Source organism: Halictus rubicundus, chromosome 7 (assembly GCF_050948215.1).
Source record: "Halictus rubicundus isolate RS-2024b chromosome 7, iyHalRubi1_principal, whole genome shotgun sequence".
NCBI classification, from domain to species: domain Eukaryota; kingdom Metazoa; phylum Arthropoda; class Insecta; order Hymenoptera; family Halictidae; genus Halictus; species Halictus rubicundus.
Window position 1 is genome coordinate 12,920,321 of NC_135155.1, and position 12,734 is coordinate 12,933,054.

The 12,734-nt window shown below is 33.0% G+C and overlaps 3 protein-coding genes and 1 long non-coding RNA gene across 9 annotated transcripts in view; 3 read left to right on the forward strand and 1 right to left on the reverse strand.

The window, feature by feature from the left end:
- Nucleotides 1–4,028, forward strand: part of Bap170 (Brahma associated protein 170kD) — a 72,458-nt gene extending 68,430 nt beyond the window's left edge. For 5 of the 6 annotated variants that reach the window (XM_076790345.1, XM_076790349.1, XM_076790346.1 and 2 more), the window contains exons 16-18: nt 34–111; nt 2,108–2,199; nt 3,130–4,028. In XM_076790345.1, coding sequence (XP_076646460.1) covers nt 34–111; nt 2,108–2,199; nt 3,130–3,250 — 291 coding nt within the window. In that variant the 3' untranslated portion in view covers nt 3,251–4,028. The remainder of the gene's footprint in view (nt 1–33; nt 112–2,107; nt 2,200–3,129) is intronic. The other variant, XM_076790348.1, reaches the window with a different exon arrangement.
- LOC143355510 (uncharacterized) overlaps nt 1–12,734 on the forward strand; it is a 181,511-nt gene that overhangs the window by 145,475 nt on the left and 23,302 nt on the right. The window lies entirely within an intron of this gene.
- Nucleotides 6,156–6,535, forward strand: LOC143355519 (uncharacterized). Its single transcript, XR_013082516.1, has 2 exons — nt 6,156–6,332; nt 6,407–6,535. It is a non-coding gene; the product is annotated as an uncharacterized LOC143355519 (long non-coding RNA).
- On the reverse strand, nt 9,809–12,580 carry LOC143355511 (uncharacterized). Its single transcript, XM_076790364.1, has 2 exons — nt 11,489–12,580; nt 9,809–11,407 (listed from the first exon to the last, which is right to left on the reverse strand). Exons 1-2 carry the CDS (start codon nt 12,578–12,580, stop codon nt 9,809–9,811), a joined length of 2,691 nt encoding a protein of 896 aa, XP_076646479.1.

The window sequence follows — 12,734 nt, forward strand, 5'->3', positions numbered from 1 at the left end:
AAATTTCTCTGATTTTCTCTCTTGGCGAAGCAGCAAAGGCCGACCAAGCCCGCTGCAGCCATCTCAAGCTCTTCTTCCCCAAGACCTGGGCAAAATCCTCCGCCAGAACAGGTAAAAACAAACGTGTTCAGACAAATTGACAAAAAAAAAAAAAGACAGGACTCATGATCCATTCCACAGCCACAGCCCCTGTGCGCTGTTAACCTGCCGCCTTTTATACCATTGTTTTGCGCTTTATCTTTTCGTTTTCGCACCGTGCTGAGTTTTTTTTTAAGTTTTAATCGTTGTGCGTCCTCCGACGCATGAGACACTGGTGAATTTGAAGCGTTTCCTCCGATACAATTGACTGCATTTTTCATATTTCAAGAATTTATCTAAAAGAGTAGTTAATCTTTAAAAAACATTAATTAATCCCTCGCCGAACTCTGAGTATTTTATTTAATTTTGAGAGCGTGAACCTTGTGTACTTCATTATTTTTGTGAATGACAAAATGACAAATTTTCCTAGTTATCTTTTCAACACTAGGCTTATGGAGCACAAAAACTGACCATTTTACATTACTTTATGAAAGTTACTACTTCATGAAAGTATCCATAAATATTTATCGTCTAAATATTTATTGTATTTTAAAGTTCATATATATATAAAAGCTAGTGTATATTTTGCAATATATTTGAGAGTTTAGCTAACTCTGGAAGTATGACTTATTACGTTAGAAAATTTATATTTATTGTATTTGTATATTTGTCTCAATGTTCTTAATATTGACAGAAACATTGTTTAAAAGAGTCTGGTGTCTCGATACGTTTTTGTGATAGGAAAAATGAATCAGTTGTTGGAGATGAAATGCTTCAGCAATTCATCCTCTATATGTTTATATATATATTTATTTATTTATTTATGTAAATATATAGAGGATGAATCGTATACAATACACACACACATACATATATATACATATATTTTAGCATGGAGTTCATTTGACTTTCATTTTGGTAGCTAGCGCAACTGTAATTTATGTGTTTGACGCAGTTCAAGTGCTCAAGATGGGCAGGGTGTTGGTATAATATATAGTTTTTACTTTAAACAACGCAAAGTAGAACACATTTGTTGCGCTTACGATGCATAGGAGAGGTGTGACATCTTAAACCATTAATTTCTGACTCGGAATTGTAGCCACAGTTGTGTTAATTGAATTGCATTGTAATTTGATTGCATTGTGCTTCAATCATATATTGCAATTTCACTACGTTATACTTCAAACACGTTGTAGTTTGTAATTGTACTGCTATTGCAATTTCCATTGCAATTTAATCGAATGAAAAATCTGAATTACGAGTTACAGTGTAAATGAATATAATGTAATTGAATTGCTTTGTAATTATAAGTCACAGAGTAATTCAATTATAATTCACCCTTATACTTGAACATGGGGCTCTTATAATATTTAATTCAATTTTAATATTCAATAGGACTTTAGATTAATTTAATCTTTTTTTTTTGCTGTGAGAAATGGTTTGTTTGATAAATGCAAAGTACAATTATTGCTTGCAAAGTGAGTAAATTTCTTAGTGTGAGAATGTTTTGAGAATTCAGTAAAATTTATTTCAAGAGATTAAATGTATATATTTTTAAGATTTTTGTGTGTATTTTTGCAAACGAACCGAATTTTTTTCTTCTGTTATACTTTACGTAGCATGCTGTAGTCTCACTATACTTTATTAAGAATTAGAAGCTCCCAGTGTGTGACATGCTTGTACTTTAATGTTTGCAGCATCGTTTCTTTTTTTTTAGAAATATTTAACGCCACATATTTTATTCGAATCTCGAATTAGCGTCTCCATTTTGTTTTTTTTTTCACGGCTACATCTGACTAATTTGTTGAAGGTGTTGCGATTCATTTAATTCAGACATCATTCAAACAATATGCTATACTCGTGTATACGTAATTAATTTTTTCGACGTTGATTAAAACTGTGTGACTAGTTTTTGACACGACAATGTTTCTTTTTTTATACATATATATATACATTATTTTTCGTCATTATATTATTGTACATAGTCATGCTTCAAATTCATGAAAATTGCTTTACGCTTTTCCAACAGGACGACAACGAAGGTCCAGTGACCAAAAGTATTCGCTTGACAGCAGCTCTTATTCTCAGAAACCTAGTCATATATTCAACACATGGCAGAAGGTGAGATTATGCTTCCAATTCCATTATATTAATTAAATATATCATAGTAAGTCGGTGGAAAAATTCGTGGCTGATTTTGTATTACAATACAACTACTAGAATCGGGAACGAACTTCTGCACTGACCTACCACTATTTATAACAGATTATTGTAAATATTCCACTAAAAAGACTATGATAAAGACTAAATATTGACTAATAAATAGAAATAAAACTATGCGGAAGATTGAAGAGTACATAAAATGTTCTGTTTAGAACATTCCAAAAACATTTGCTGTCAACATGGGCTCAAAGATTATTTTTTATTCTAATACACAGGTTGTGTCATTGAATTAGCACAGCATAAATATTTCACTTATTACAATCCAAAAAAAAAAAAAAATATCAGAGAAAAATATAATTATGTACAGAGTCGTAAATATTGTAGTGCATAATATATTTTTCACAAGGTCACAGTTCTTGAGATTTTTAAAGGACATTGTATGTTATTATTATCTTAACGTGACAGTCAATAGTCAAAATGGATTCACTGACCTGTAATATGACGGCTTCCATGCGACCTTGACTATTAAAAATGTTATTAGAACTGCATGTGATTTGTTGTAACAATATATCAAAGAGGGACCTGATAGGGACGTTCGTTGAAATTCATTTTTTACTGCAACTATTGTGATTTTATAACTAAGAATTGTTATAACTAGTATAACTTAAGAACTTTAGAACTACTTTAGTAACTTAAAAACTCAGGAACTGCTCAAGTAACTGAAGAACTTAAGAACTGCGTGAGTAGGTTAAGAACTACTCAAGTAACTTAAGAACTACTATAACTTTAAAAATACCTTATTATAATTATGACTACAACTTTGAAAGATTGTAAATATTTATGGGGGTGTTTGCAGTCCAATGATAACGTTTTGATTCTCTTTTGCAGGCACCTTAGAGCATACGAACCACATCTGGCGGGTGTGGCATTAAGTAACGTTGAATCATCAAGAACAATCGCACAAGTTCTATACGATATGAACGATCAAAGCAGCAGTCACCATAGGTGACCTCTTGAACCAGGCCTCTAAGAGAAAGCTCTTTAAATGTTCTCCGAGCACCGATCAACCTGTTTTACTTTGAATTTTAGTGTAAAGTGTGATAGAGCGAGTGCGCGCGAGAGAGAGAGAGAGAGAGAGAGAGAGAGAGAGAGAGAAGAAGTGAGAGAGGGAGAGAGAGTGTGAGAATGAGAACCAGCAAAGTAATAATGTAAGATTATGAGATTTGCAATAAATTGCAAAAAATAGAAGCAAAGAAAAATGTGTGATTGTGAGTTGATGGAAGGAATAGTGACGAGAGGCAAAGAGAAAAGAAGAAGATGAAGATGATGAAGAAGATGAAGAGTATGACACGGCAATGTTCCATATTAATTAAAAAAGAGGCCTATAAACTTACTAGGCAAGCCAATTTGCCGATCTAGACTATAATAATGTACTGAAGAAAACAAAAATGCTAGTAAACCACGAAACGAAAGACAGTAGCTCGAAGTGATGATGATGATGATGATGCGGAGGATCAGTGATACAAAACGAGAGAGGAAAATCGAAAAAAGTCGGGAAAAAGAAGATACAAAACCAAGAAACGAGAATAATATTTCAAATTTAATATTAATATTTATTTTCTCAACAAGAAAGCGGAAGAAATGTTTTTAGTAATCGTGTACAAAAAATAACTGAAAGGGCGAAAGAAAAATACTTTATGGACGTTATAGTTAATTACGAATCAATATTATATTATTATTATTATATTATATTATTATTAATTATTATTAATATTATTATTATTATTGTATGTTTTTCATAAGTCACCAAGAAAGAAAAAACCTAGATTATAAAGAAACCTTTTTATGAAATGTATTTGTTAGGAATTTATCATCATTTCTCTTTTTTCTTTTTCGCTTTATAATAATTGCATATATTGCAGTCACACGTGGCTATATATTATTATATTGTCTCTCTTCTTTTGTTTTTATTGTCGAGTATAATCTTGTTGCCGGAAAAAAGTATGTCGGTGAGGCAATTGCATGTATACATACATATATAGGATGAACCGTGTTAAATGAAACATTGGCCAAGAAAACTATAGTCCGTCGTGAAAATCTAAGAATTCTTCTTCTGCTTCAAATCAGTTGCTATATCGAACAGAAATGATTCGAACGGACCTTTACGCTTCGTCGGGGAAAAAAGTATAATGCTCAATCTTTTAGGACATTTGGACTGTTAAGTTAGCAGCTTTCTACACAGTGTCCACAAATTTCTGCCATTTAAAACAACTCTCAGAAAGGACGTGATACGAAAAATATGTCATTATGTTTTATGTATAATAGGAATACAAAATTTTTCGTTAAAAATTTTCGAGGCAATTTAGAGGTCGCTTTACGTTTTTTAAATGAGATGCAATTCGAAAAAATACGAATTCAAAATACCGTTTCATGTAACCTTGAATCGGCACTGTAACAGACTGGAATAACGCAAAATTGCATTAATTCAAGGTCACTCAAAAGCATCATTTTCAATTTCTATTTTTTTCCGTGATTAACATTACATGGAAGCAAAAACTATGTTCAATAAATACAAAATGAATCTTCAGAAGCTCTTGATAATTTTAAACAAAAAATTATTTACCTTAGCTAATTCAAGGTCACTGATGAAAACAACGGTATTGTGTCCCATTTAAAACATATAATGACCTTCGAATGATCTTGAACATTTTTTACATCGTTATCTTGTTTCAAATGGCAAAAATTTTCACACACCTTGTATATACGATGAAAAGATAAGACATCACGAGAGACCGGTTACTATTGTTTTTAACACACCGATCAGGTGGGAATTTAATAACTTCAAAGCTACTGCTGTCACTTATCTGTTACCTGATCCGAGTTAATTCCAATCGCCATTTCTTTTTTACAAAAAATTATTTGCAACGTAAAGAAAACATTGATTCATGATTTATTTATATTTTTTTAACTATTGCCTTGGGATGACAGAGGTAACTAAAGCAGACAGAATTGTTAGATCTGTACGTAGGGTGCTCCGTTGATTGCAATTTAGGGTAATTCTATGGGAATTACTGAGCCAAAAACGTAGAATAAATTTTTTTGTACAAAGTTTTGTTTTTGAGGAAATCGAGTTGATTCATCGAACATGACTCGCAAATTATAAAAAACTGTTTATTGTACATATTAGCTCATTCCATAAGTTGTGTAATTTTTTTATGCTAGCTTTAAGTGTAAAATAGGAACTACTTTTAATCATTGATGTGTCGACCATTATTTTCAATGATATTCTGCGATGTATCAATCAAGTGGGTAATTCTATTTAAAATTTATTTCTGCGGTTTTAAATGAGAAAGCTAGTGCCTCAATTAGAGGATTTAATTCTTGGATGTCAAATATTGTTACTATATTCTCCATTCATATTGAATTATGTTCTCCATTTATATCGAAATTATGTTCTTCATATACATCACACGTATTTTTAATATCATCTTTAATCGTATTATATTTTTACATTCGTACAGCATGTAATATCACGAAGGATTTCGTTAACACTTGTTCTTCGATTTGTTTAAAAAGAAAACATTATTGTAAATGTCTCGAATGAATATATTAGACTGACTAGAGAATACTTCGTGAAAGAGATAAGAGAAAGTGTTTATAAAAATATTGCTTAAAATAAATATGGACGTTTATATAATGAATCAAATTTGAAACACGACTTATGGGATGACCTAATACATTTTCAACTAATTTTCCCCAGGTGGGAGAATCTTTTCTCAAAAATGAAGTGAAAGATAGATGGTATATTTTTCAGTTCCTTTTATGGGGCACATTATGTAGAAATCGCTGCAGCCGTAGCTCCAAAACGTCCTATAAGCTGAGACATTGCACTTCTAACTAATCGTGTCGCAACAATGTTGTTTTCTCGATGGTATGCGCACGTGAGACAAAAAAAGATAACGATTTTTTTCGGTGTGTGCGAGTTTGCGGAAGACGACGAGGTGCGGCGACCACCATACAGAAAGCAACAGCTTCGAATTCGATCGGATTTAGAGAATGATCGGTTATCCGTGTGTTGTAAAGGCGCAGTCGTAAGTATATTTATACTTGACAATTAGCAGAGGCCTAAAAATCTCGTTGAAGTCAGTGTTTTTCAAATTTTCAGAACTAGAGATTGGAGGGACCTTGTTAGGACGCCATTTTCCATGGGGAACTGTTTCCGATAATACTCACTTTAACCGATTCTCTTCGATCTAATCGGCGAAAACGCTTCTCGAGGAAGAAATAACCGGATTTCCCGCCAAAATTCTACCAGCTGTGTAATTTACCGCCACCCGGTATATCATTCCAGTTATCATTCGTTGGGTTCTAACGCTTGGATCTAATTTAATTGAGTATTCGAATGCTTGAGTAATGAGATCTAAACTGAATAGGTATCGAAGTACTCTAGTACTTTAAGTGTAATCTGGGTTATATTTGAGTACTTGAATCTAAGTAAAGTATAAGTGAGTACTCGAGTACTCAGATACTTGAATCTAATTCTATTGATTATACTAGCACTTGAACTTAAATTCGAGAATTTGAAGTTTAATCTGGCACAGTATTCTAGGACTTACATCTTAGTTATATATATATGTGTTCGGATACTCAGGTACTCGAATCTAAGTTGAACAATTATCAGAGCACTCGGATCCTAAATGAGTGAAATCTGAGCACTCGAATATATCAAAGAATTTGGAATTAAATTTAGTGGATTCAAGTACTCGCATGTATTTGAGTACTAGAATATATTAATTGAGTGAAACCTGAGTACTAGATTATGTCTGAAAATTCTAATCGAAATTAAATCTTTCCTATCAACTATTTAAATATATTTTTAAATATACACATTTTAATCGAGCGAGTATCCTAGTACTCAATATCGAATACCCGTAGATCAAAACAATGGTAACAGCCATAATTGTTTCGAAAATTTTATTGATTTTCAATACTCGTTTTCAATTAGCTTTCATTCGCTATTTCAATTGTTAACAGTTCGACGCTTTCGGCTGAAAACTTAAAATACGATGCTTTTCACAGAAGTCTCAAAATGGAGAACACGACTTTGTAGCTGACACGTGTTAGATTTTTCTGGTCTCCTCGCATTGATCTACATTTTTATTTTATTCTTTGGTAAACTTAGGAATACCGTTGATTATTTTGTACGATAAGCTATACAAACTGGAACGAACATCAGAGAAAAGAATCCTGTGCTTTGGTAATAATTTCAATCAATCCGTGCGGTGGATTCGACAATGGAAAAACTGAACGAATTTTTTTCTTTTCCTACATAGTTTTTAGTTTACTCCTGACTGATTGGTGCGTACGAAACAACGTTTCTTACAAAATTATCGATCAAATAAAATTTCTCCATTTTTCAAAATGTAATAATTTTATTTTGCAAAATTTGACTTTAATTAATTCATTTACAAGTTACTCTCTTCAATAATCATCCAAAATCAAAGGATGAAGAAAGTCCTCAAAGTTAGGAACACAGATCTCATTACCTCAAAAACCATTACAGATAAACATTTACTAACAATTAGATGCAGTTTTGAAACACTAAGTTTGCTTCGTGTGCGCCAATTAATTTGAGAAACCGTTTTCTTTTATTTCTGGAACTGTCAATGAACCGATCGACGATTTCACCGTGATTAGAGATCGAAATCGGTTGCGTTTGCGTGGGAAAAACTCGCATTTGTGTTTGTGTGCGTGTGCATATGCGTGCGTGTATGAATTGTTGTCCATGGCCGCGAAGTTACGATTTAAGATGATCATACTTGGAGTAAAAGTAAAGGGAAGAAACTATCTTATACATATATGCATATATGTATAATTATAAATATTTGTACATAACGCCTGTATTTCATTCACGATGTTAACGAGCTCTGTATAAATTTCTAATTAAGGGTGTAAGATTACGAGACGTTTAGGTGAGCGAAAGCGAGAAAGTTCTTGTATTATATTAGTTTATGACAAAACCGCAGGAAGTTGCAAAGTGTGAGATGATCTTTTTGTAATTATTGAGTCGACGAAACAGTGGACGTCAATCGAGAGAAAAATTGAGAGAATGAGAGTGAGAAAAGAGAGAGAGAGAGAGAAAAAAAGTATGTGTGTATGAGAGAAAGGAAAAAAAAGTACTGGCTAGGCACCGATTGTAAACGAAAAAAAGCCGATACCTTTATGATTAAAAAAAACTCGTAAAAATCTTGTAAAACTCTGCGCGAGCCTCTATTATGTATTTTATATATAAATTATATGCACACACAGGAGACACATACGTATATATATAAAATACATATATAAGTATAAACATATACATAATATACATAAATCAAATTGAATAGCTGAACGTTTAGGATCGAAGAAAAGAGAAAAGAGAATCTTATCGAGAGGCTTTTTATTTTTATTATTTGTAATTACCTAGTTTACATGTTCAACGTTTCGTACGATCATCGAGATCATAAACGTATGTGTAAAGGAATAAAAGAATGATATATAATAAATTACTGAATACGATGGAGATAAAGCTATTAAAAACTGAACATACAAATCGTTTGGATATTGTTTATTCTATTTTTTGGACTAATAACTGACCTATTTCTCGTAGGTACAAAACATTTTTTAATCAATTTTCTTAGGTTTTTATTTTAACACTATGCTTACGAAGCTATAAAACTGAATATTTTACAATACTTTATAAAAATAACGCGAATGTGCACATTCACGGACATGTCTACCCAAATTTTTAGCCATTTCTTTTTTATAATACGGTATATATCCAAAGAAATAATTTGTTAAAATCTCAGTAATCGTAAATTTAAAATATTAGATTGCTTCATTTTATCGCGTCCCGTGAACCTAGTGTTAAAAAAGAAAATGCATCCGAAAGAGTACAGTTTAACTCATTTTCTTATTCCATGAACAAATTACGTTATTTGCTGAACAAGTAAAACATAAAGCCTAGTACACAATAGAGAATATGCTACTCCCTTAAAGTACCAATCGTGGCTACAATACAGTAACAATTACTTTTAATATAGTCTTATAATTTATTCATTCAACATGTACAATTATCCCTCCAGGTTTACAGCCGCTGCTACAAATTCCATGTTTACTAAGCTATTAAACATCTTCATACAAGTTAAACAATCTCTCTTCTTTATAGTACTACAGCTAATTCGTTCACCACGAATTTACAAAATAATTCTTCATAAATACAAGTTCAGTCTTCGGTGACATTTTTCATTTGTACAAATACTTTGAATACTAAAAACTAAACCCTTAAAATGAGGTCCTCTTAATCCTCGAACAGCGGACCTTCTCCCAGCAGTTTTATTTATTAATTTTTTAAACATATTTATTGTTGACCCATTATTCTATCTAATGTTCCTAACGTGACATTTCGTTCATTCGATTTAATCGCTAAAAAGTGAGTAATTAAATGCCAACTTTAATAATCTGGGTCAAAACGGACCCAGGCGCCGCCGCCGAAGTGTTTAACACAACAAATACCATAAATCTAATTTTAACTCAGTATACATGCTCCAGGTCTGTCTGGAATATTCTCTTTATCATAATCATCCGAATTGTTTACAAAACTGACACGAGAAACCGAAGTGGCAGTCGTGATATATAAATTGGACGACTGTGTACAAACTGTAGTTAACAAATTAGACATTTTGCAGCTTGGCTGATTTGTAGCATGAAAGCAAATTTTTTCATTGTTCTCGGTCGATTCTGAACACACAATTTTACACTGCACAGATTTCAACTGTCTGAGCACAGCAGGCACTTGAATTCTTCTCCTCTTTGATTTTCCATAATTCTTATTATTTGTTTCATTCATTAAACATTTTGGTTTAAAATTATTAAACTCTATTCGTTTGTACCTGGACTTCAAATATGAATTATTAACTCCTTTCGTTAAAAATAACATTACCATAGTTTTCTCCGGACAATTCGAAAGATTTTGATTTATGTTCCCTAAACTAATACTACGCTCTTTTTTCAAAGGCTGACTAATTAATCCACTCAACCTTGTTTTCTTTTCCTGTCGCTTTAACAAATTTCTGTTCGAAAAAATGCTCGTCCGATCGGGAAAAGGGCAAAGACATATCTTCTCGCTTAAATCTTTGTCGTCGCCTACAGAGGCTGTGAGTGGTTCGAATTGTGTAGAACCAAAAGAATAATTTCCAATTTTTATTGTTTTTAAACTGCTAGATTCATTTGTGCTAGAATTATCCTTGTTTTCTGATTTTTGAAGCAGTTTCTTAGAATTGTGGATTCTCTCTTGTTCACTGGTATATTTAGGATTGTCTTCTCTGCAACATTTAGATTCCTCTAGTTTTTTAATCTTTTTATCACTTTTCAACAATGTTTTCTTATTAACATTGTGAATTCTCTCTCGTTCACTGCAACTGTTCGAACAGTCTTCCCTGCAACATTTAAGTTCCTCTAGCTTCGTTATTCCTTTATCGCATTGCAAGAGAGTCTCTTTCTTAAAATAGCGAACTTTCTCTCGTGCAGTGCAACATTTAAGCTCCTCTAGCTTTGCCATCTTTTTATCGTTTTGCAACATAGTTTCCTTCGTAAAATTGTTACTCTCTCTTCCACTGCAACAAAGTTCTCCATGAAACTCCTTTAGCCTCCTACTCTCGTCATTATCACCCTGAAAACTTTTATCCACCAATTTACCCTTTTTGGAATCTACATTATTTTTCAACTTCATCTCCAAATTCTGCGTACATTTGACAAACTTAAAATCATTAAAACTAGGCTCCTGTACGCAAACGTTTTCCTTCTCTGGTTCCTGCGTAACTGTGTCTTTCTTCTGCTTACTTTTCTTCACTTTTATACTCTTATTCATAATTGCTAACTGTTCCTCCAACGTCTTTGTACATTCCTTAATTTCCTCAAGCATTCTTATGCATTCCGGCTTCATACAGTCAACCGAATTATGATTTACGTCTGTCGCAACGTTGCAATCAAGATTTCTGCATTTTACATCACTGTGCTGATATTCTTGCATACCATACTTCATCCTGGATTTATCATGGTAGTTTTTTATTCCCAGTAACATTCCTTCGAGAGTGTCCATCGCTGTGCTGACTGTACTTCTCGGTTCCTGTTGAAATTGACTACAGTAAAAATTCTTTTCTGTAACTGGGGAGCTGTCAGTAACTGTACCGATCGATTTACAACTCACTGTTGTGTTCACGCGTTTAATATCTTGTCCCGATAAACGAAAATGAGTCAAATCACAATTTTTTTCGGTGCAAAAATTTGGAATTCTTGTTAAGTCCTTGGAAACGATTCTTAGATCATTTTCATAGCCAATTCGATGAACAACTTTAGTGCTGGGATCGTCTACTGATCTGAAATTTATCGTAGAATAGTTAGTCGAGTCGCAAGTTATGTTAGTACAATAATTCGGAACATTTTCTGTCAATAAACCTTTCGAAACTGCACTTTTAGGTGTACTGGTTAAAAACCTAACAGCGGTATTGCCTTTGAAATTTTCATACTTGGTCTCTTCACTCGAGTTCGGTTCCGTATACCCCATAGAATCATAATTTGTATTATATTTAAACTTCCTTTCTGCATTAAACGCAGCACGATTAATTGTGTCACAATTTGCACTAGTGCAGCAGTTTTCTTCTCCATCAACACCAATGTTTTTTGAAACAATTTTATTAGATACACTTCTCTCATACCGAAATGGAGCCTTATATTTTTTATCATACTTTTTACAACTGCATGCGTGCTCTAATTGGTTATTTTCAATTTTATTTTGAGTCAAAGTTTTATCAGACGTAGGAGAGCAAGAACAATAACAGTCTTTCATAGATTTTTGATTTGTAGAAAAATGTTTTAGTGAATTTGCTTCCATGAAGGTCGAAATATTTTTTTGCACAGTTTCTTCATTATTTTTCGATCTCATAGGAATCGTTTTATCTCCATACAGCATCTCTAGACCATTTTCTAAATTTATTATTGGATAAGTCTCCCACGCTGCAGCTCTATAACTCCTCAAGTGATCTCCACTCTCTTTTTCACTTCTATCATCATCCGCTACAGCTTTATCAACAATGTTTGAGCCTTCTGCAAGCTTTTCACTAACAATTCTTGCACCTGGAATCTTTACGTTGTCATCCGAATAAACTAACTTCTTCCTAATCAGTTCGATAGGATCTTTACTGACACTTCGTGCTTCAGAATATTTAAAACTGTACGGAAGTGGTTCGCTGCTGATGTAAGGACTCTTTCGACTGTTAGATGAGGTCAGTGCCTCTGACATTAAATTGAGTGGCTTCGCTGTGCTGACTTGTTCGTACCTTCCCTGAGGTGTACGAAAAATTGATCTCACATTTTCAGTATTTTGCTCTACAATTTTAGTCTCATTCTGACTGCCATTCCTCTGCGCACAGTTATACTGAGTCGATTTCACAGTG